This window comes from Neopelma chrysocephalum, unplaced genomic scaffold, assembly GCF_003984885.1.
Source record: "Neopelma chrysocephalum unplaced genomic scaffold, ASM398488v2 Primary Assembly neopelma1_77, whole genome shotgun sequence".
Lineage (NCBI taxonomy): Eukaryota > Metazoa > Chordata > Aves > Passeriformes > Pipridae > Neopelma > Neopelma chrysocephalum.
The window spans coordinates 2807651-2830593 of record NW_020897738.1 but is presented as its reverse complement, the minus strand read 5'-3'; the positions used below and the strand labels follow the sequence as shown (position 1 = coordinate 2830593).

Below are 22943 nucleotides of genomic sequence, written 5' to 3'. Positions count from 1 at the left end.
AGCTGCTGGTCTCTGCCCTGTCAAGATGCACTGATACGAAAATGATTAATCTGAATGTGCTGGAGCTGCTAATTTGAGGAAAGATCAAATATGTAACTAAGATTTGGTTATACTTTTGTGAAACTTCTCAGTGCCAGGGTGTCTTGCTGCTAGAGCAGAACTGCTCTGCTGTGTGTGAGCAAGGAAGCAGCCTGGAAGCTTTAGGAAAAAAATACAGTGGGTGGAGAGGAAGTGTGTGATTACAGAAGCCAAAGCCATTTGTGTTGTGCTGTTGTAATTGCTGTCTCCAGTGCCAGATGCCCAGTGTTCACCCCACCAGATGGGAGCTGGAGCTTTCAGTGGTGCCTGGGAAGTGCATCCAGGAGGTTTTTGCTTGTAGGACAGACAGGGGCTGCTGCTTGTCCTGGAGAAGAGATCGGGCAGGGCGGGTACCGTGGTGCCCTGGGAGCTGCTGTGCCAGCATTTTTCTGATCCACTCAATGATTCCCAGTGCAAACTCAGGAACACAGAGCGTGATGTCATGTCTGTTGTGGGTTTAGGTGTATGGGCTAATCCCCAGCTGGCAGCTCTCACTTCCTAATAAAGGATGAGGGACTCCCTTCTGCCCCATTTTGGAGGTGAAGTGGAGCCATTCATGCTCCTCACTCCCACTTTGACTGACTGGCTGGTTCCTGTCGTGTCAGGTTGGATGCGTGTGGGAACAGTTCTTGGGAAGTGCAGAGCGTGCAGTGAAATGAGAAGTGAGGTGACAACAGGGCTGGGAGCAGGCTCTGAAAAAAAGGGGAAGAGGGAGTTTCCTGGCTTTGCACGCTCCTGGCAGTGCTCATCTGCCTTAAGCTCTGTCTCTGCCACGCAAACATCAGAGTGGAGTTACTGTGGCACCCTGAAAAAACACAACTTGTGTGTGCACTAGGGTCAGGGGCTTGGCAGATGTTCTCCAACTGCAGCAGGTACCAAATGAGAGCAGTTGTGGTTAGAGGCTGACCCGAGAGTGCATGTGGCTCCTGAGGCCTTGGCTGTGCCACTGCTCAAATAATCCTCTCGTCATAGTGGCTTTTTTCCTAAAGCTCCCACCCAAAGCCGAGTTTGGGGCCTCCTGGCACAGCAGACACTGGCAGCTCCCTGTGAGCTGAATTCCAGGCTGTGCCATCCTCCCTGGATACAGCAGCACCCAGTGAGCAGCAAGGAAAGGTGGTTTGTTAATTCTTTTACTACTTAATCTATAAATGTACACTGCTGCGCATCTGAGATTGCATTTGTTCCAAAGGCAGGCAAAATGAGACAATCTAGGCTACAGAAAATTCCTCCTCAATTTAGTAACAGCCACCTCGATGCAGTGCATCAGATGGTAATTTGTTGTGAAAAACCTGTGAATAATGTGTGTTTTCTTACAAAATCTGATTCCAGTCAGCAGTGATAAAGTTCTAGTGGATGCTGTTCTACAAAACCAATTTCACATTAGCTGTGAAGTTAGAAAATGAGCACAGTGAAAGACGTCTGTGGTTTTGAAACCTGAAGTGAAACATTAAGTTTGCGAAAGAGAGAATTCAGATTATTTCTTGAAGCTTGTGCTCAAAAGCATTCAAACAGGTAAAACTCTTTTACTCACTGCCTTGTAAAGAAGTCCACGGCAGCTGCCAAAATAATTTTGTTTATAACCACATTATCTTGAAAATCAAACCTCCTTCTGCTTCCTGGGGAACCTCCTGAGGTGTGGTGACTCTTTGGTGACAGAGGATGCTGTGCTGAACTGTAAAACTTCACCAAGAGCCTGAGTAACTCCATGGAAAGTTCTCAGCTCTACAGCAAATATTTCCCCCGACTGCAGCTCAGTGGAATTTGGTGCACCTGTCAACTCAGATGTTAAAAACTTTGAAGTTCAAACAGAAAACAGGGCTTAATCTCTCACCCAAATGGGCACACTCACAATGAGATGCTTTTGCACGTTTTAATAAAGGCATCTCCTCACACACATCATTTACTTCACAGGTTAAAAACAAGGTTCTTTAAATACACTTCTTTGGCTGATCCCTAGTGAGCTCCCACAAACACATCACACTTCCCAGCAGAGACACAATTAACACCAGGCTGTCCTTGATAGCAGTCTTCACATTTGCATAGATAAACGTTTAAATAAATGGATCCAAAAGTATTACAAACAAGGTAAGTTACAAACAAAATGGAAGCCTTCCAAATATCTGGAAGTGACTTGATTTCTACAGCAATTGTGCTTGGGGGAAAAAATGGAATCACGGGCTTATTTCAGCAGTTTTAGACTATCCCACACAAAAGTTTGGGACTGTTCAATTTGTGATTGACTCCCAGATATGCTACAGTTCAGTTCTGTTCAGTCCTCTCGGAGGTAAGGGTCATCACCTGCATCTATATTTCCTAAAATACCCTGTGGCAACGAAGATTCCTCTCCTTGAGCTTTTATGAGCTCCTCTGTTTGAGCTTCAGCTAATTTGGTCTCTGCTTTCTGGGACAGCTGCCTCACTTCTTGTACCTGTGACTTCACGAGCTGGATGTGGCTGCGGGCTGTCACCGAGGCCTGGTCTGCTCCTGGGGGTAAGAATTGAAATACTGGGTTAGAGGGGCACTGGGAAACCTTCAGTTAAGGAAATGACTGCAATTAGCATCTGCTTTGCTGTGTTTGGATGGCTCTTGGGATGCATTAATGCTCAATGCATTTACTGTCCATTTACCTCAAACAATTTGTCTGCTTTGAGATTTCATTGCTCCCTTGAATTCTCCCACCCCACTGGGATACAGCTGGAGCTGGATCAGTGTGATCAGGTTGTGCCAGTGGGTTTGAGAACAAAGCCTAGCCCAGTCCTTGTGTGCCAGGATCCTTCAGTCCTTGTCCTGTCCTGGCACCTACAGCAGCAGGAATTCCTGTTGAAAATGGAATCCCTTCTCCTTCCATTCTCCTACAGATTCTATGTCTTTTTCAGGCACTTCCAGAATTAGGGTGTCCCTGCATGTTCACTGCACTTTCTCCTCTCCAGTAATTTTGCCAGTTTACCATAAACCAGCCCATAACTCAATCTCAGAGCTATCGAATCTCTACACAGAGAAAAGACCAAAATTAGTATCTTTTCTTTCTTTAATACAACTGAATTCAGCTAGAAAGCCCTGCTGGACCCCTTATTTCTGTGGCTCCCACAACCATGTTTGAACCTGCATTTAAAAATGACTAAACTCTTCCTTCAAATACCTTTGGTCGCCTTTGGTCTTGACCTAAACCACATGCGAAGTTTCCAAGCCTAGTTCTCAGAACGCTTCTAGAGACTCACAGCCAAAAAAAGAATCTAAGTTCTCAGCCCCTCTAAAAACCAGGCAGGAGCTGTAGGTTAAGTGAATGAATATTCTGTGTGTCTCAACTCTGAATAAGGGAAAAGGGGAAAGGAAGTGTCAGGGCTCACCTGACTGATAGGCAGCCTCTGCTGCCATCTCCGACAGGCGCAGCGCCGTCATCCAGCTGGACTCCAGCCTCAGGTATTCCTGCTGCTTTGTCTTCACCTGGGAGGAAAACAAGGTGTTATTTCACGAGGTATAACAGCCCCCAAGTGCTCTCCCACCCTTGTGAAACGGTGAGAGAGATCAGAACGTTCTGAGCAGGGTTTTCAGAGGCAGAGGGTGAGGGAAGGGAGGTGGCCACTCACATCAACTCTGGCTCCTATGACCACCTGCCACACTGCATCCACCTCCTCCGAGTTCATCTTCCCAAGAAGATTTGAGTATTGCTTGTAGAGAGACACCAGGGTATAAACTGCCTGCAGAGGAATCATTTCACACAGTCTGCACAGCTCTGATGCTGTCTCACAAAATTACTCTTCATGTACTTGCTCTACTAATAAGGGCATAAACTGGAATGCAAATACTTTACTCAAATTGGTACTTTATTTATAAAATTAAAACCATATCTTGTTGTTTCAGGCTTAAATATGGCTCACACCATTCTTCTGATGAAACTCAGTTTGTGGCCTTAGAAAGGCAGAGAAGGAATAGAGAACTCAGTACACAGGTAAATAGAAATAACTGTTATGAGTTTCTACAGCCCCAGTTCTGAGTTTGAGGGTCCTTTTGGCTTAAGTAAAAAGGACTTTTTACATGAGCATGGAGTGAAGGACAAGGGGAATGGATTCAAATTGACAGAGGGAAGGGTTAGGTTGGATACTGGAAAAACTTCTTCCCTGTGAGGGTGGTGAGGCCCTGGCACAGGTTGCCCAGAGAAGCTGTGGCTGCCCCATCCCTGGAAGTGTCCATGGCCAGGGTGGATGGGGCTTGGAGCAACCTGGGCTAGTGGAAGGTGTCCCTGCCCATGGCAGGGGAGTGGGACAGGATGATCTTTAAGGTCCCTTACAACCCAAATAATTCTATGATTCTATCAGTTTAACCCAAAAGCAACACTTTAACAAAGCTACAACAATTTAACAAAAGTAATTTCCACGTTTGGCGTCAAACAATGATGCCATGGCTTCCGAGGCACCCGATATCTTCAACCCCACACCCCTTCCGTTAAATTAATTTCTAGAAGTCTATTTTGAGCATGGTTTAAGAGGTGTAGTTAGTGCCAGATCATTATTTCCAGCAGTGACTGGTGCCAGGTGTGTGTTCTCTCAGCTCACCTTTGTGTACTCTGTGAGTGCCTCGATGAGCGCGTAGGTGGTCTGGGACAGCAGGGTGGCCGTGCTGTCTGTCACCAGGGACACGGCTCTTCTGATCAGGGCATCGTTACTGAGGGACGCTGATCCCTGCTGCTGCAACACAAGGCATTTCCATGACCTTTACATCCACTTCCATATGGATATTAGTTAAAGACAAAGCTAAGGGAAAGCCTCACTGCTCTTTACGAGCCAAGCGCTCACAGAGGATACAATTCCAGGGTGAGAACAGGTCTGTACAAGTGTTTTTGGACATTAAGCTGCAGCCAGGGAGGGGGTGCCCCCCTCCCACGTTACCTCCACGACGGGGACAGCACAGAGGGCCACCCCCAGCCCCAGGGCCTGGTGCCACCGGCTGCTGGCACCCGAGAGGCCTCGTCTCCTCACACTGGCCAGGACTGGGAAAGCGTGCCTGGAAATGCAAGGGGAAAAGATCAGCACAAGAAATAACCTGTGTCTGCTGGGGAACAGGGATCTAAGAGGAGAACAACCCCTAGAAGCTGTTCTAGGGGAACTAGTCCATACCAGGCTTCTGGAATGCAGCTTGCAGTGAGTGGGTAAGCTTGTTTCAAATTTTGTATTGTTACTTAATTATTATCGCTGAATTATTGTTACTTAAGTGCAAGAAAATAAGACAAGCACAGTAACTGGTGCATTGTTAAGAGAGGAAATCTTATCTGGTATGAGCACACTGCTGGTAGTCAGTAATATTGAAAATCAGGTTAAAAAACATGCTTGAAAGTGGTGTTCGGTACATGCAGGTGAGAATAGTGACAGGGAATATGGTACAATCCAGCGACGCTCGGGCCTCCTGCGGCCACTTTTATTTACATCCCAGGCCGTGCAAATGTCCCCCCAGGGTCAGGGCCTGTCACTGAAACACTCGAGCAGAAAAAGAAAGGAAAAGCACAGGAGCAGGGAGCATTTCTTTGTTATGGAGCAATCTTCCTGGAAAACGACCGGTCGGTTTTCCTCCTTGTGCGCGCTGCGCGGGCAGCACATCTCGCGCTGCGGGCGCTGTCCCAGCACGTCCCCCCGCCCGCCGCCGCCGCCGCCGCCGCCGCCCGGCCCCGCCGCGGTACCTGAGCACGGAGCAGCAGCTCCGCAGCCACCGCCCGCCCGCCGCCATCTTGGGCCGCCCGGCGCGCGTGCGGTGACGTCACCGGGGGCGGGGCCCGGCGGGGCGGGGGCGGGAGCGGCGCGTGCGGGGCCGTGAGGGCGGTGGCGGGAGGGAGGGACGGAGGAGTCAGCGGAGACCGTCGGGGAGGAACCAAACCCTCCAGCACCGCCTCCTAAAGTGTTAGTGAGCCAGGCATTGCTTTATTCTGCTTAGTGAGTCATTCCAGCCAGATACATCCCCTTTAAGACTTTTCACGTCCTTATACACTTTAACATTTTAATTTTTGGTTCCAAGTCACACCATTCTCTTCATTTAATTGGCGTTCTATCGCTTATTGGCTATTTTGGTCCGCATTCTTTGGACCTCTTATTCTTCCTCTCCAACTCTCAGGTTGTAATGTCTTTTTTAATCCCCTTTGTATCTTCTGGTTACTCCAACATGTGTCTGAAGAACCAGAAATTTAAGATCCCCGATGTCCGACCTTCAACTTCCTTAAGCAAGAAGGGAGATTTAATTTGTGAAAAAGAGCAGCACACAAGCTCTAAGTGGTGTCCAGGTGTTAGAAAAACAAATGACTTGTGGGTAGAATTGCCTTGTTAAGGTTTAGGGCTGGACATGTTTCAGTGATCTCAGACCTGGGGCAGGTTAACAAAGTGTGGGGAGAAGGATTTCCACTGATAGTGGACACAGGGAATGCAGAATTTATGGGCCACAAGGACGTGGGGCAGAACCCCCAAGAGAAGGAAGAAACTAATAAACCCATCTCAGCAACTGGGCTGAAACCAGCTCCAACAGGGTAAGAGGTGATTCTGACTGACCCAACAAACCCCCAGACCCAAAACAAGAGAAAGACTGAGCGTGGCACTAATTCACATGAGAAATAAGAGAGTCATTAACCAAAAGAAGATGGAATACTAATTAATAAGAGAACTTGTAGCCCATGAAGATTAATTCCTTTGTTTGCCCTTTTCTTGCCCCTGTACCTCACAAAACAGTAGGAGAGAGGGAAACCTTGTACTGGTTTGAAAGGTCTTTTTCCAGGACTTCTAAATAAACCGACAAGTAATTTCTGTCTCTCTGCCTTCACACTCTTAATTAGGCAGAGTTGGACAAGGCAGGACTTGTTTATTGAGATATTGGTCGTGTTGGAATTGTATTGCATCCCTCCTGTCCCTCTTTAGGCAGGGTGGGAGTCTCAGGAGAAAACTGCTGGGAGGCTTTTAAACATTTCAGGGAGACACAAAGAATCTGCAAGAGCTACAAAAGATCAGCAAAGTGCACGCAGGTGGATACCTTTTCTTTTAATTGTTATTGTTTTTACATAAGAAAATAGGGTTGTGGTGAGGCTGTAAGGACACAAAACACTTGCAGGTTTTGCGCAGAAGGAAGGGCCGTCCATCCCGTGTGCTGGGCACTGCGGAGCTGGTTGCCTCTGGAAAGCCGGTGGCTGCAGGAGCAGGAGCAAGAGCAGGAGCAGAGCCCTCATTTGAGCACCAAGAAGTATGTGGTCCAGCCAGCGAGGAGCAGTGCCCCGAGCAGCACCGTGTAGCTGAACAGCACGAAGGCCAGCAGCTCCCTCAGCACCTTGAGGACGTGGATGGCGAAGGACTCCGGCATCGCGCTCTCCGGCAGGTAGGATCCCTGCGGTTGGATGCTCCTGCTCCTCCCCGGCCTGTAAGCACAGGGACAGGGTGAGTCTTCCCGAGCAGGGAGACTGTAATTCACAGTTTCTCCCCAGTGGCTCTGCCGTGGGGAGAAACCTTGTGATCAGAAGGGTTGATGCCCACCTGGAATGTTGTTAGTGTCCAGTGGGACTCAGGTGCCTGTTCAGAGTCCTCCCGAGCTGTGCAGTGTTGAAAGAGAGTTTGGAATCTGATCAAAGTCTCCCAGTTAGGACTGTTAATGGAGCAGATGGAAATACAGACACAGGCCATGGGCACGGCTGTGTGGGTGAGGCCAGAGGCTCTTACAGAGTCCGGCTGGCTCCTGGAATCTTTCCCCTGTGGCAGTGGCTGAGTATCCAGGAAGCTTCAGGATCAGAGTGGCCACTGATGGTGCATTACCAACAGTGTGTTCTGATCAAAGTGGTCAATTCCTCCAAGGAAGCCACCATTAATATTTAATGCTATAATTGCATCTAATGGAAATACTGGCACAAACTGAGCCTTTTGTTTAAGAATGACGAAAACTGAGGCTTAAATACGAGTTTGAACAGGCAAATATTTATATCTTGTGTTAAAAATAACCTTTAAATGGGAGACACGGGGTAAAATGCTTTAGAATTCATCTTATAGCTTTATTTTAAAGTCATACTTACACTTGCTTTGGAAGTGATTGCTTGATAGTTTAAAATTAAATCCAAACTCTTTCACAAAAGTCGTTGGCTCCTTAGACTTAAAGCTGTGAAGACTCACCTAAAAAATTCTATCATCTCTCCGATTTACATGTTCTTTTAAATTTTGATCACAACTGTGCCTGATGAAAAATATCTACGCTCTTGGTCAAGCACATAAAGGGAGTTTAAAATGAGACTTAAGATAAAGCAAACCCAAAAGGATTATTTGTCTTCTAAGCTGTCTAAAGCCAGCCAAAGTAAACTGAATTCTCATCCTGTCACTTAGAATGTTTTTTAAAGAGGTCTTCTGATAAAGAGTTCACTTTTTTCTGTTGTTAAAGAGTTCAGTCATTTCATTCTAAGCTCAGGCACATGTATATAGTATAGGAATTATTTCATTTTTAAACCAGCCGTGGTTTCCCTGTTGTTCAAGGCACTGAAGTTTTCTATCCACGGGCTTTATGGGATTTCTGGTTATCTGGAGAGATACTGATAAAGAAATGAACAGCTTACCCAGGCTCTAGTGTGTCAAGGTCCTGTTTCTCTCTAGCTTTGTTCTGCAGCTGTCCCTTGGATTTCTGTCTTCCAGGGGGTTTGTGCTGTGGGCTGATCCCGCTGTGATCTGCTCCGGAGCCGGGAGTACCGGGGTGTGTGTGCAGGACTGGTGCACTCACTAGGTGTGGTCAGGGCGGTTATGATACGACACAGCGCGTCGTGCTCCGAGCAGCCAAACAGCTCCCCTTCCCCAGGGGGCTGCTGCCAACAGCATTTCCTGGGTTTAAGCTCCAGGGCTTGGTGTTACCAGGTCAAAACCTGCATTGGTTTAGTTGTGGGGTTTTTTCCTCTAGCAAAATGTGTCATCTTACACTTTTTACTCTGTTATTTGGGAGGCTGCTGTGTCTCTTGCTCTGTTCCCTGGGTGCTCTGTGGGCCACTCGGGGAGGAGGAGGATGCTGCTCACACACAGCTGGGGCTGGTCCCAAGGGTGGGACTGTGCAGACTGAGCCTGGCTCTTTTACCTAAAGATTGGGCTGAAGGCAGCCTAATGCCTGCACTGTCACCAGGTCACTGCTCTGGTGCTCCCCTTTTCCTCCCAGGGTGTCACCCTGACCTTTCAGAGCATGAGCACTGCAGCCCCTTTGCAGTGAGGGGAGAAGGGAGCCAGCATATATGTTTATTTTTAGCAAAACTCCTTTCTGATAATGCTGTATGAAAAGTGAAAGTGTTCAGGGGTAGAGGTGGGGTGATGGGGTTTTTTTTGCTTGTAACGCAGACAGCAGAGAGAAGGAAGATCATGTTCTGCAGATCAAATCTCTTGCCTACAAATATATTATGATGTAGAAAATGGCCCCTTAATTTAATTAGGCTCCCTTGTTATCAAATTATTATCCACATGGTCAGCAGGGCCTTGGACAGAAGCAGAACATAATCAGCTGCTCAGGAAGCCTGTTAAGGAGTAATTGCTCCTCCAGGGAATTATCAATGTCAGGATGGCTTTTTTTTTTGTTGTTGTTGTTGTTGAATAGTTCCAGGAAGAGACTTTCTCTAGGTGGAGTGGCCACACAGCTCAGTGCTGGGGCAGGTCTGCAAAAAAATAGGCAGCAGTGTCAGTAATAAATAAAGAGTTTACCAAGTGTCTGGGGTTTTGCCTCTAGTGTCACTAACAAACATGTTTTGCTGGTCCAGGTGGAGAGTTAGGTCAGCTGGGGAAGTGGAGCTTTGCATGGTTTCCTTTATTCACCTGTGGTGCAGCTTTTACACAGCATGACCTTAGTTCACAAACCAGCCTGATCAGGGGTAGACATTTCCTCAGGATTGGTTCACTTTTCAAAATTTAAAAATAAATAAAATAAAAATAATAATAATAAAAAAAATCTGGAAATTTCGATAGTACAAAGACCCCCCAGGCCAGGCCAAGGACACTGTAAGGACTGCACTGAGTCACATTGTTTCTTGGTTTCCTCTGTGCAGTAACATCTAATTTTTGATCCAAAGCTAATTCAATTTTCTTTTTAAATACTCTGAAACCAGCTACTCTAAATAAAACTGCAGAAATAACGTAGAGCAAGGCAATCCACGCTTGCTCCTTGCATCATTGTCAAAGTTGAATAATTTCATTTGTTTTTTTTAAATCTGCATGTTGCCCACCCACCTCAAGTCAAGTCTCTGAAGACTGAAACTGTATTTTTCTTTAAAAGTCAAGAAATCCCATAGATATTTCCAGTGCAGTATGTTAGGTGGCAGAACAAAATGAAATTTTGAATGAGTTTAAAGAAAAAACATTCAGATATTAAAAAAATTGTTTTAAGTAATTCAGTTGTCTTGGGGCAGAAGAACACAGCTACCACAGTGCAGAGTTTTATTTATTTTTGTATTCCAGAGAGAGAGTGCAAACACTTCCAAAAAAAGATCAAATACATCTTTATTTTATTCTAATAACTGGAGTTAAGCAGACAGAGGGGGCCACGAAGGGGCTTCATTTGGCAGAACTCAGAAAATAAAACAACATGCCAAAACCCACAGTCACAACTGTGACAACTTAGAAAAATGAAGGTGTTTACTGGGCCACATTATGCAGGATAACTAAAAGCAGAAACGTTTGGTAAGAAAGTGATTTAAGTTGTGGTTTGTTTTTTTTTATAGTTGTCTTCAACTATTTAGGAGTCCCCAGTGGGGGCTGTTAAAGCCTGTGGGTACAGTGACTGTGCCCACCAGGCACCAACACCACCCCTGTTCTGCCTTCCCAGCCTCTGGAAGCTGCCTCTTGCACACACTGGCTCAGCAACACCAAGGGCTCAGCAACACCAAGGGCTCAGCAACACCAAGGGCCCAGCCAACAAGCCCGTGGAAAATTCCATTTTATAAGTTTGAGCTCTACAACACCTTGTGACAGCGAGTACCACCGTTTATAACCTCAGCAGGGGGGTGAAAAAAGTGTCTGTTTTACACCCGCTGTTTACTGGCTCCCTGTTGTTGCTGGTTTTGGCCCAAGTCCCACCCAGGGAGTGTCTGTGTGTCTTCAACCATCAGCTCCTGATACACTGATGTAATTCATACTCTGAAGTAGCTTTCCACAGCCAGGTGGGAGTACCTGGGACAAACAAGCCACCTCACAATGATCCCTTCAAGGATAAAGTGAAGTAAAAGGCTCAAGGATCAGAAGCACGTAACTCTGACAAACACATCCAGTGCATCCATGGAATGTACCAAGCACCAGAGAGAGAGAGACTGGGAATAGTGGTATGAAATCAGGAACAGACAACGTCCTGCCTCCATCTCCCACTAAAACTAAACTGAAAGAAAAAAAGCAGCAATTTGCCAAAGAGAAGGACCAGGGCACATCTCCAGTCCCCCAGTGCTTGGCTGCCAGGTCAGACCAAGAGCAGGGATTTCTCATTCTCTCCCATGGTTTATTCCATCCTTAGTGCCTTCCAGCACTGCTCGTCTAATAGGAAGTTCCACAAACGGCTGGAACACAAGTGCAGAAGGGATGAGGGTCACTGGATCATGAGCTGGTCTCAGGAGAGCTCCTTTCAGTGCCGTGTTTCTCCAGTGTTCAAGCAGCAGAGCCAGGACCAGACGTGCCTGTGTCACACAGGGCCTCTCGCTTTACTGTCTCTCACCACACACCCTAGAAAGGGGCAGGCTCCAGTTTTTCCATCAAGGATTTGATCCAGGTTGTTCCATTGATGAGCTTTGTGGTGGCAATGACGTACTCTGTGCCTCCATCTTCCATCTGGGACAGGAACCTCAGCGCAGCGATCTCCGCGTACGTCACCCCTCCCAGGAAGAACACCAGAGTGACTCTGTTCTCCCCGTGCTGGCCTGGGGAGCCAGGGAAAGGGGCAGGTTGGCTTTTGAGTTTTATGTCTGTACATCAACTGTCAGTCAAACTCAAATGACCTAAAACTAAACTACAGAGAGCAGCTGAATTAGGGGGAAAATTTATTGGGTAAATCCAGACCCTGCTCCTGCTCTGGAGTCTCTTTATAGATGTGCTTCTGCCTGATCAGTTTTAATGCTGGGTAAGGGAAGCTGACATTCTTTGTAATTTTACACACTAAAATCACAGGTTGGAGCTTATTTTAGTACTCTGATGGGAAGTTAAAACAATTTGTCACAGGATGGTTAGTTAGATCTAATACTGCAGTGGGACAGGGGGATGAGACAGAGGCCTGGACTCTGCCATCCCCTGATTTCAGTTTGCCTCATTCCAGCCTAACAGACATGCACTTCCCTTTAAAACAAGGGAAAACAAGGCAAAACTTACGCTTTTTCTGAAGGCCAGTGGGTAACTGCTGCCTCTCCTCAAAATGGGGCCCTGGCAGCATCTTCAGCACCTCCTCGATGCTCCTCCAGCCCGGGCGGGCCAGGAGCTGTGCCAGGCGCACGCTCAGCGGGGCGTATCCGCTGTACACGTACGAGATGTCGTTGGGGTTCTGTGGGAGAGAGCACGGGGGGAGCAGCAGGTCAGAGCCACTTCATGCTGCAAAACAGCACCACAGAAATAAATTACATGACATAGTTCTGTGGTTGTATGTAGTGCTCGTGGCTGGTTTTACCTGTTCATTAACATCATCCATCCACAGGCGCAGGGTTTTCCTGATCGTGGGGTAGTTATTCCTGCCACTTGTCTGAGGTTTCAGCAGTCCAGCTTTTTCCAGGTTGTTTAAGGTCAATATATGTTCATAGCCATAAGTCTGCAATATGAAGAAATCACCCTTAATACCCTGTCAGTAACCCATGACCAGAGTGTTAAAAAAAAAAAAGGCAAAGACATTAATTTAAAAAAGGTGTTTGTTTAAAAGAGCTTTTTAGTTAAGATCTCTCTAGAGTGTATCTCATTTAGAGTGTTTAAAAGGTAACAGTAAAAAGAGCAGTGATATAAACCTCTGTATCTACATGTTGTAACACACACAAACACCCCCCAGTCACTGCTGTCAGCCCAGACTGACTCTGTGTTCCCTCTGTGCACACTGGAACTCAACACTACCCTGGTTTAAGATGTGTCTGCCTAGAATGCAAGTGTTGTAGAGCTGAGGATTTGATATGGATTTTGTCAGGAATTTATTGATCCAAAAGTCAGAGCCCAACCTGGAGAATCTCTCTCTTGTAATGGTCCAGAACCTTCTGCTTCAGTCCACTGTTGCACACGGATTGCAAGCAAACGAGACGCAAGATCTTGATTAATGGATGTTTTTGAGCTATGCAGTCTTCAATATAATTGTTAACCTATTAAATAAAATACATAAACTGTTATTTAAAGAACTGTTAAAGTGCCCAGAAGACCTGGAAAGAAAGATCTAGTTTGCTCAGTGTCTCCAAAGCAGCAAGAGGGTCCAACTGTACTCCAGACAGCTCAGGACCATCTGCAAAACAGTGACCCGGGTTCCACCTGGGCTCTCCCTGAAGGATGGCAGTTCCACAGTCAGCAGCCAGACTACCTGATGCACTGAAAAATTCTGATGAACCACCTTCAACGTTTCACCAATCCCTCACAGCACACAGTGCCCCTGCCCAGCTCAGACTCCCTGTGTACAGCTGCATCCCGGGCAGGGACAGCTAATTCAGCGAGGCACATCACCAGACATCATCTACATCAGATATTTCCTCTCTCAAAAAAACCCAAACGGAAAAAAAACATTTCTGAAGACGTAAGAGTCACTAATTGTCATTATCTACTTACCTTGTCTGTGTCTATTCCAGACATGAACTCTTGCTCCACTGTTAAATTATCGAAGAAATCTTCAGATGCTTCGGGAAAAGAATGAAAATCAACACAACAGCAACAGACAGCTTATTTTCTACTTTTAACCTTTCAGCAGAGATGCACTGGATGGAGCAAAGCCAGTTTTTGCCAGGCTGAGCCATGTCCATCAAGTAATCTGTCCTCTGGCTGTATTTAAAGCAGCCCAAGGGGGTGCTGAGCACATACTCACTGGTGATGTCCTTGATGAGCTCTGCGATGGAGGTGTGGTTGGCCAGCGAGCTCCTGGCCGCCTGCATGTGGGGCAGCTGGGACACAAACTGCTTGATCTCCCCCACCGTCTTGGCGTGGTGCCTCTCCTGGAGAAACCCAGCGCTGAGGTTAGGCCTTGTGCACATCAGGAACACTGATTAGGTCATTTTATCATGGAGAGCTATTTTACTGTACTCACTGCACCTGCAGGAGTTAGAGATATGTGACCTTTTAGAAAAAAGACTTTAAATGCTTTCACTGAAGTCACAGCATTACCTGCAACAGCACTGGGATCATTGGAGAGGCAGGACATAATACAACAGGATCATCAGATTGGTTGTCTTTCATTGCACTGTGTTGCCAACCACTTTATCCACCTTTGTCTGACTCCAGCCATCACTACTTGCTCTCCTCCATTTCCCTACCAGGGAAAACTGCCCTTTTCACACAAAGAGGAATTACTTTGCTGGCTGCCAGGAAACCTGGAGCTCTAGGCCAATGCTGTCAGAGCTGGGGGGACATTTCTCCTAGGAAGAGGAGTGAAAGGTGCTGGGAGCTGGGCTGGCAGGCTCTGCTATCCCCTGTACCTGGCTGCAGCAGTGTCCCAGGCTCTGAGCCAGGATGTGCTGAAGCCCCTGCAGAATTCAACTCTCAGAGCAGTCCAGAGGTCTGCACTGCATTTGGGTCACTTGCCTCTTGCTGCAACTTGGAATAAAAATAATATTAATTTGACTCGGATGTGAAGGATTTAAACGGGCAAGTGCAGGCAGGACAGTGATAATGATGGAGCTTGCAATCTAAGAAGTTCTCTGCTGCTGTTTCATTATCATCTATTACCACTGACAATTTGTTAAAATTCTTTTTTTTAACAGCCAGCAGGAATAATCCAGCTTTAGCTCCTCCAGCACTGGTACTGCAGAAGCAAACATATACTAGGAGAGGAGGCTGCGCACTGAGTATTTCAGTTAAGGTACAGCTACCTCATCTTCGATGTGGCAGAGGTGAAGGGACTGAAAAACCATAAAGGAAATACAATCAAAGAGTGTAATGAGTTTTCTTGAGAATCCCCATGAAGTCTGAAAGCCGAGATCTCAGTTTCTTTATGAATCACCAACAGATGTTTTCAAACAAAACCACAAACATGCCCCACACAACCTTCTAGCTCTGTCTAAGGTGACACATGAGCATGAATTTACAGGTTAAAACTTCTGCAAGGCAACTGTCTTTTCCACATTCCTATTGTTTTTTATGCCAGCTATAATAAGCTGTTCTGGAGTTTTATTGCTTAAAGCCTTTTCTCTGCATCCTCAGTGAATACAAAGGGAAAAGGACCTTTCAGTGAACAGGTAACAGGAGCAGCAAAGTGGAACTGCACAGCCCACTAAAACTGAACTTTGGCCTCTTGCAGAGGGAAGCACCACCTGACTGCCCTGCAGACCAAGGGATGCAATTCCTGTTGTGGAAACTATGGGCTCACATGGCAGAAGCTCTGAGGAGAAGGAAAGCCCCAGAACAGAGGTGTGGGGAGGAGGATCCACATTACTACAGGATTCTTCAAAGGAGATTTGACCAACACCTCCCAGTCTGAGTGGAGCTGATCTCACCCCAGGGCAGGGGAACAGACTGGAGGGGCTTCTCAAGACTATCTGTTTTTCCTCTGCCTGGGGCATTACTCTGTGGCAGCAACTCGAGCTGCCAGTCACTGCCCTGCTGAGGGCAGAGTGTGACTTAGCTGATGACAAGTACACCCAAGGGATGCACTGTTGGATCCAGGCCTCACCTCAAAGGCTGCTGAGATGATCTTGGCTTTCTTGCTGAGCACTGACCCCACGGCATTGAAGTTCTTGTCACGGATCTCGGCGTACAGCTCCTCTGCAGAGTTCAGCTGCAGCTTCTTGGGTTCTGTGGGGAGATCCTTCCCACCCTCACCCTGCTTCTTCGGGGCAAACTTCTCAGGAGGGAGTTTCACGTAAGCTACCAAATGCAGAGAAATTACCCTTAAAGGACTGGAACTTCACCACCAGAAGTAATGATGAGCAGGCTGTGGGAACATGTCCCCTGGGCTGGAAACAGCTCTGAGCAGCAGAGCAAATATAAACACCCAGACCCCTCAGTGCTTGGGTGTTAATTAAGGAGAGTCTCACTGCACTCACCCAGGGACCTACACAAACACACGTGATCAGAACCCAAGTGCCAGTTGCTTTCAGAGAGGCTTGGATGACCTCTGCAGCCAGTCCAGTCCAGCAGCAGAAATTAGAGCCCATAAATGCCTCTCTAGAGTTTTCTTACTACCTCCTGAAGAGAAGGAGTACACTCTGAATGGCCACCAAAAACTGTCCCTGTCCCCTCAGTGTGACACATGATCCAGCCAGGCTGGAGGGTGAAGGCACACGCTATTTCTACTTGTACACCATGTGTTCTGTGGCTGCACCCAGCCAGCATCCAAAATATGCCCATTCAATAACCACACACTGCTCAGCTCCCCTTCCCAGGCAAAAACAGCCAGAGTGGATCTTGATGAGCTCCAGCTTGGGACTGAACCAACCTGCACTCACTTCAGCTGAGCTGTGGGGAGCTGCTCTCACCTCACAGCCATTTAGTGAAGCAGAAACCACTGTGACACACTGCAACTGGCTCCAGCACATGGGAAACCTCCCCCAGGACACGGGAAACTTCCTCCAGGGCACGGGAAACCCCCCTTCCCCACAAAACTCACTGTTCTGGATGCCATAGATCTCATCTATCAGCCCCTCGTACGTCAGCTGCGTGGCCAGCGGCGTCAGCAGGTCGACGTTGCGGTCCAGCAACAAGAGGGTATCAAAGACGGGAAATATGGAGTTCTGGCTCCCAGGGAACTCGCGCTTCATCCTGATCATCATGTTGGCCACGTGCTGAAAGGAAATCACATCAGGCTGGTTACAGTCCAGGCCACAGCAGATGGATTTGAGCTCTGAGCCCTACAAGCACATGCTTGTGCAAGTGTGGGCACAGCCCTGGGTAAAAAGGAAGAGAATGGCTGGAGGTACAGACTGGCTGATGGACAGGGCAGGATGACACAGAGAAAACAAGGTCCTTCTCTGCTGCTCTCTGCAACTCAGCAAGACAGCAACTGACCACAGCACTGCCTTCACCTCAAGCTATTCCCTCACCACAAAAGGTATCAGTTAAACCATAGGTTGATCAGAGAGAAGGAAAAGGACAAGTGAGTGTTGTGGCTGGATTAAAAAACACCCAGAAGTGCATTTAATCAAACAACCCTTAAGGCAGTTCCAAAGAACAAGATGCATTTTTTTCATCCTCACCCGAGCACAGTCTCCCTTCCCAAAAATCTGCGGGATGGTTCCGTAGAGAGCCTGCAACGTCATCAGCCCCTTTGCTGCATGGTACAGACTGGTCTGGTCACTCTCCAGGTAACATTCCTAAAGAACAAGAGGGATTCTGATAGGAGATGTTGATCCAATGCAGCTGCTTCCACAGCAGAGTGAGATTCATATGAACAGTTCAGACAAGACACAGGCTGGGAAAAAACTGTGGCTGTTGGACCTTATTATTTGTGCCATTGCTACAGCAAATCATTTGACCAGACCAGACACTACAGTATTTCTGAACTCCACACACAAATCCAGTTTGATGGAGCAAGAGAGCCAGAAAATGACTGCAAAGAGCCTCTCCTGCTAATTAGGCCAATCTGAGCACCCGACACCTCGTGGTAGCTGCAAGCCTTGACATGTCCTCTGAGCTACACTTCATATGGCAGAGAGGGAAGTTCAGGCTCAGTTCAGGCCTCAGGATCAAGTCACATTTGCTCTGCAAGACCTTTCCCTGCTGTGCAGGTCCCCCCACAAACCCTCTGAGAGCCACTGCACTGACACCAACAGCCTCAAAGCGCTCACCTTGAAGGCGCTCTCAGACTCCATGGAGAGCAGGTCCCCGTCAAAGGGGATGAGGTCCAGGCTGTACTGCTCACGGTGGATGAAGGAGCCCAGCACACCCTGCTCCTTCAGCCACTGCTCGCACAGGAGACTGCGGCGTGGCACAAACAGGATGTGGAAATCCCTCTGGGGAGAGCGGCCTCTGTCCTCCCTGGAAGAGCCACAGCAGGAGCACTGCACTGGGTTATTATTGCCAACTCCCAGCTTTGAATGTCAGAGTGTCCAGGATGCACAACCCAGCCAAGTGCAGGCACAGGTCTGGCACCAGGGCAAGGGGACTTGGTTATCCTGCAGTTCCCAAAAGGAGCACCAATCCAAGCATGACTCATTCCAGCTAATTAGAAGGAACATATATCCTCATAAGGAGGAACAGATCCTCTGCATGGCAGCCAAAGAGAAGCCCCTCTCTCTCCCCACTCAAGCCCCCCGAGTGGCTGTGCTGCAGTTCAGTGTCTGCACGTGGTTCCTCGTTCCCTGCCCAGGTATAACAATCCAGCCGGTGGTTCAGACCACACCCGTCCCCTGGCCGCGGTACCTGAGCACGTTGTCGGTGATGATGTCCATCAGCTCCAGCTTGGGCCTGACGAAGAAGATGATGTTCTTGACGTCGGCCGGGGGCAGCCGGCCGGGCTTGAGCGTGAACATCTTCTCCACCTCATGCTCCTGTGCGGGGGCACGGGCGTCACCCGGGAGCGGCGCGGCCGGGGCAGGGCTGGGAGCCTCCCCCGACCCGCCCGGCGCTTACCTTGAGCAGCGAGTACTGCGCGATCAGCCCGAAGGGCCCGGTCAGGTACTCGTCCCACACGATGGCCTGGAGAGGGGACAGCGGGGTCAGCAGGGGACAGCGGGGGCCGCGATCCATCCCCATCCCGGCCTCGCGCTCCCACCTTGGACCCCGCGCCCACCTTCGGTCCCGCTCCCGCCCTGGACCCCGCTCCCCTCCCGCTCCCACCTTGGAGCCCGCGCACTTGTCGAGGAACTCGCGGAGCTCTCGCCGCCCCGCCTCCCTCAGCGCCGTCAGGTTCACCCTGCCCGAGCTCAGGTGCGCCGCCATGGCCGCCCCGCCCGCCCGCCCGCGTGACCGCGGGGCGGGGCCGCGCAGCCGCGCCGGGCCCGGCCCCGCCCGCCGCCGTGAGGGCAGGGAGCGGGAGCGTCGGGGAGCACAGCCCGCAACCTCGAGAGTGCCCTTTATGGTTATTTATGGTTATTTGTATCTGACTCGTGTCAGCAATAGTGCGACATCAGGACCAGGGAAGGGATTCTCTCTCTGCTCGGCACTGGAGAGGCCACACCTCGAGTGCTGTGTCTGGTTCTGGGGCCCTCAATGCAAGACAGACATTGAGGGGCTGGAGCGAGTCCAGAGCAGGGAACGGGGCTGGGGAAGGGTCTGGAGCACCAGGAATGGCTGAGGGAGCTGGGGGAGCTCAGCCTGGAGAAAAGGAGGCTCAGGGGGGATCTTCTCGCTCTCTCCAACTCCCTGACAGGAGGGGGCAGCCGGGGGGAGGTCGGGCTCTGCTACCAGGGAACAAGGGACAGGATGAGAGGAAATGGTCTTAAACTGCACCAGGGCAAGTTTACTTTGGACATCAGGAAGAATTTCTTTACAGAAAGGGTGATCAAGTATTGAAAGGGGCTGCCCAGGGAGGTGGTGGAGTCACCATTCCTGGAGGTGTTTAAGGAAAGGTGGGATGTGACGCTCAGAGCTCTGGCCTGGGTGACAAGGTGGGGATCGGTCACAGGTTGGACTCGATGATCTTGGAGGTCTTTCCCAACCTGTGATCTACAGTGCAGTCCTTGGCTGACCCCACACAGAACCCCTTAACACTCCAAACAGAACAGAAAGGTAGGAAAGAAAACACACTGTTTTTTTCCAAAATATAACTTTAATATATATATGCATATATACACACACACCACGCACTCACTATATAGAAGCTGAAAGAATGCAAAACAGGGATGTCCCACAAACTGTTTCAGGTGTGCACAGCATATGGGTTTCCAAAAACCCCCAGCAGCTCCGTTCCTTCCTTACCTGCGCCGGGTTTCCATGTTTCACACCAAACCACAACCCAGAGCTCACGGCACCGAGCAACATCGCAGTCAAAGGAGTAAAGGAAAATAAAGATGAAATATTTCTCAACTCAGTCCAGTGTCAAAAAAAAAAAAGCTTAAAAATCTAAATGTACAAATTCAGCCTTAAAATGGTTTAGTGCAAATATGAAAATTAACAGCATATTTTTAAGGTATTTAAATAAGCTTTAATATAACTCTAGTGCTTCATTCCTATACACGTCTTCCCATCAACAGATGCGACAGCACGGAAGCATTTCCTGTTACGGGCGGGACAAACCCAGAACCTGGGAAAAAACAGCATAAAGTCACTCGTTAAATCTTTTATTTACCTTCGTAAAGTTTGTTAAAAAGGGACAGGGGTTATTTATTAGTGGAGGAGCAAAAATTTATCCATTCACTGCCTGTGGAGCGGACGGGCAGGGGGAGCGGGAGGGGCAGAACCGCTGTCCCTTTCCCTGACATTCAGCACACGCAGCTGCTGGTGGTTCCAAAGGTCCGTGGGGGGGCACAGGGCCAGTCCCTCCCCTGCCATCAGAAGGTCTCGTCGTCGTTGCACTCGGCCGTCCAGTGCCCGAACACCTCGCAGGTGTCGCAGTAGGGCCGCTCCTCCCGCCGGCTGCCGTGGTGAGCCGAGTGCGGCGGCTCCTCCAGCGCCTGCGCCTGCGTCGGACAGTCCTCGGTGTCGTGCAGGTCGAAGCAGCCGCAGATGTCGCAGAACAGGCGCGGTTTCTTCTTGGACAGGCTCTCCTCCTCACTGCAAGGGCAGCACAGGTCAGGGGGACATGGTTCCTTCACACGGGAGGGAGGCCCGTGGCCCTGCCCTGCACTGTGAGCTCTGTGATTACTGAGACTGAGGAACTGGCACAGAGCTCAACAAGCAGCAGTTACAAACCCCTCCGGAAGATCTCAGCTCCTCCACCACCCTGCAGTGCCCCCACAATCCCCTACACCACAATATTTACTACACAACATGCTCTTTGTGCAAGTATTTGCACAAATACAGACATTTAAAAGAAACACATGTAAACTAGTTTCTCTTTTCCCTGGAGGGATCTGAAGTCACAGTATATCAAATAGCTTTTAGTTCTGTTTCTCTGGACTATTCTATTTAGTTCTATTTCTCTACCCATCCCAACACAGCTACGGCCCCTTGAGAGCAACGACCCTTCTCCTGCACTTGGGAGGGCAGATCCACCAAGCCTGACAACAAACATGTCACAGTAGGTGAATGTTTGTGATCCATAACCACAGAGAATCATTTGCACCACCAGGAACATCCCAGTGTAAAAAGAAGGCTGGATTCAACCACTGAACTCCAGGGAAATCTCCGTCTGTCCCTCCTCATGGCTGAGATCAGGCTGGTGCATCATGCAGATCCCGACCCGCTCCTACCAACAGTTCCCAAAACATGAGCCCGGGTTTCCCTTGGGATTTATACCTGTCATAGTTATTTATCTCCTCGTCGTTGCCATTGAGGGCGGCTTCACACATTCTTTGTATCTTCAAGTTCAATTCCTCGTTTCGCCTTTGTAGATCCACTATCACTGAATTCAGGAAGTCGATCTGGGAGAGCCAAGGACAAGGACAGTCAGAGGAGCAGGGGGATGGCACCTCCCACAGCCCCAGCCCAGAGCTCAGCACTGCTGAATGTAACCAAGGAACACTTGGCAAATCAACAGCGAATGAAATAAAGGAAGCCAAGAAGTGGAACCAACCTCGCCCTGGTGCAAGGAAGGGTTGCCATCAGCAGGTGAATTCAGGGAGGCAGAAAACCAGAAAAAGACTGGTGGTTAGTGCATGTTCACGACACCTCCTATCACTGCACAGCTAGGAAGGACATTGAATCACTGGGACTGACACTGGTGATCTAATATAATGAGCAGAAGGTGATTCTATTCTAACCATCTTTCCTAGGCATTTGTTGGCACGGGCCCCTGTGATACAGCAGCACTTCACGTGTGACTATCACACTCTGAATCACATTTCTCCTGGTCCCAGCATGTGCCAACTGAGCACCTTCCCTCTCCATTGCGGCCAACCCTCGTTCTGAGTCAAGTTCTGCAGTTGGGAACAAGCCAAGGCCAACATTTTCAACTGCAGCAGCTTAGAAGTAGCTCAGGAAGCCCATTTCTCCAATTTGGCAAGCACCAGATTCAGGTGGGCCACGCCTTTCCCTCATTCACATCCAAGAAACCCTTGGAAAGAAGGCCAGGGAGCAGTGAGTTTGCTCTGCTGGGCTGTACCTCACTGACAGGTCAGCCCTTGCCACCCTTGATTCCCTGCTTCCTCACATTCCCATAATCTGAACTGTTTCTCCAGTACCACTCATCCCTTCATTCTTAATATTTACTGTCATTTCAGAAGCTGAAGGCTACAAGACAAATCTGCCCATTAAAATCCCGACTGACAAAACCTGATAGGAACTGTCTTTGGATTTCCCTCCCCTATGGCCCCACTGCTGGTTTAGCATCTCATGTCCACATCCAGTACCTGCTTCTCTCTTGCAATCTCCTCCTGAAGCAGATTCGCAGCATCCCCTTTAAAGAAAAAAACCCCAAAGCAGATGTAATGTGACACAGGGGGTGGCTCAGGCAGAGACTGAAACAGTGTCACAGTCTCTGGTCTCAACCTTCCAGCTGAAGGCACAGACAGTGGGGAAGGTTTTGCTTTACCTGAGGAGCTCGTTACAGTTAAAGGCTGCTCGTTGTTTTCCTTGAGTTTTTGCTCCAAGTTCTTCACCTTTTCCTCAAGTTTCAGTTTGTCAGACTCCAGGGACTTCACCACTGACTGCAGGGTTTTTGCAGAGGCGTTTTCTCCACGGAGCACCGTGATCTGCAAGAGTGAGGGCTTGGGCCTT

General features: G+C 48.8%; 3 protein-coding genes and 1 long non-coding RNA gene across 20 annotated transcripts in view; 1 reads left to right on the top strand and 3 right to left on the bottom strand.

Annotated features, from left to right (window-relative positions):
• Window positions 1-1934: 1934 nt before the first annotated feature.
• On the bottom strand, window positions 1935-5804 carry DIABLO (diablo IAP-binding mitochondrial protein). Of its 2 annotated transcripts, none has more exons than XM_027689566.1 (6): window positions 5750-5804; window positions 4965-5079; window positions 4632-4763; window positions 3666-3776; window positions 3426-3522; window positions 1935-2562 (listed from the first exon to the last, which is right to left on the bottom strand). In XM_027689566.1, the coding sequence occupies exons 1-6, from the start codon at window positions 5794-5796 to the stop codon at window positions 2348-2350; spliced, it is 717 nt and encodes a 238-aa protein (XP_027545367.1). In that variant the 5' UTR covers window positions 5797-5804; the 3' UTR covers window positions 1935-2347. The 2 variants fall into 2 exon arrangements, with proteins under 2 accessions (XP_027545367.1, XP_027545368.1); XM_027689567.1 differs by having other exon boundaries at window positions 4632-4760.
• Window positions 5805-5924: 120 nt separating this feature from the next.
• Window positions 5925-7271, top strand: LOC113970520. The gene is made up of 3 exons (XR_003535192.1): window positions 5925-5966; window positions 6969-7072; window positions 7159-7271. It is a non-coding gene; the product is annotated as an uncharacterized LOC113970520 (long non-coding RNA).
• A 3652-nt stretch (window positions 7272-10923) lies between these two features.
• VPS33A (VPS33A, CORVET/HOPS core subunit) lies at window positions 10924-19073 on the bottom strand. Of its 2 annotated transcripts, XM_027689547.1 has the most exons (13): window positions 18966-19073; window positions 18759-18824; window positions 18549-18676; window positions 17975-18164; window positions 17384-17500; window positions 16798-16972; window positions 15862-16055; window positions 14062-14188; window positions 13809-13876; window positions 13217-13354; window positions 12685-12822; window positions 12393-12561; window positions 10924-11947 (listed from the first exon to the last, which is right to left on the bottom strand). In XM_027689547.1, the coding sequence occupies exons 1-13, from the start codon at window positions 19065-19067 to the stop codon at window positions 11754-11756; spliced, it is 1806 nt and encodes a 601-aa protein (XP_027545348.1). In that variant the 5' UTR covers window positions 19068-19073; the 3' UTR covers window positions 10924-11753. The 2 variants fall into 2 exon arrangements, with proteins under 2 accessions (XP_027545348.1, XP_027545349.1); XM_027689548.1 differs by lacking the exon at window positions 10924-11947 and having other exon boundaries at window positions 12404-12608.
• An 803-nt stretch (window positions 19074-19876) lies between these two features.
• CLIP1 (CAP-Gly domain containing linker protein 1) overlaps window positions 19877-22943 on the bottom strand; it is a 61911-nt gene continuing 58844 nt past the window's right edge. For all 15 annotated transcript variants that reach the window (XM_027689524.1, XM_027689528.1, XM_027689535.1 and 12 more), the window contains 5 exons: window positions 22759-22918; window positions 22577-22623; window positions 21802-21807; window positions 21525-21649; window positions 19877-20840 (listed from right to left, as the gene is read on the bottom strand). In XM_027689524.1, coding sequence (XP_027545325.1) covers window positions 20618-20840; window positions 21525-21649; window positions 21802-21807; window positions 22577-22623; window positions 22759-22918 — 561 coding nt within the window. In that variant the 3' untranslated portion in view covers window positions 19877-20617. The remainder of the gene's footprint in view (window positions 20841-21524; window positions 21650-21801; window positions 21808-22576; window positions 22624-22758; window positions 22919-22943) is intronic.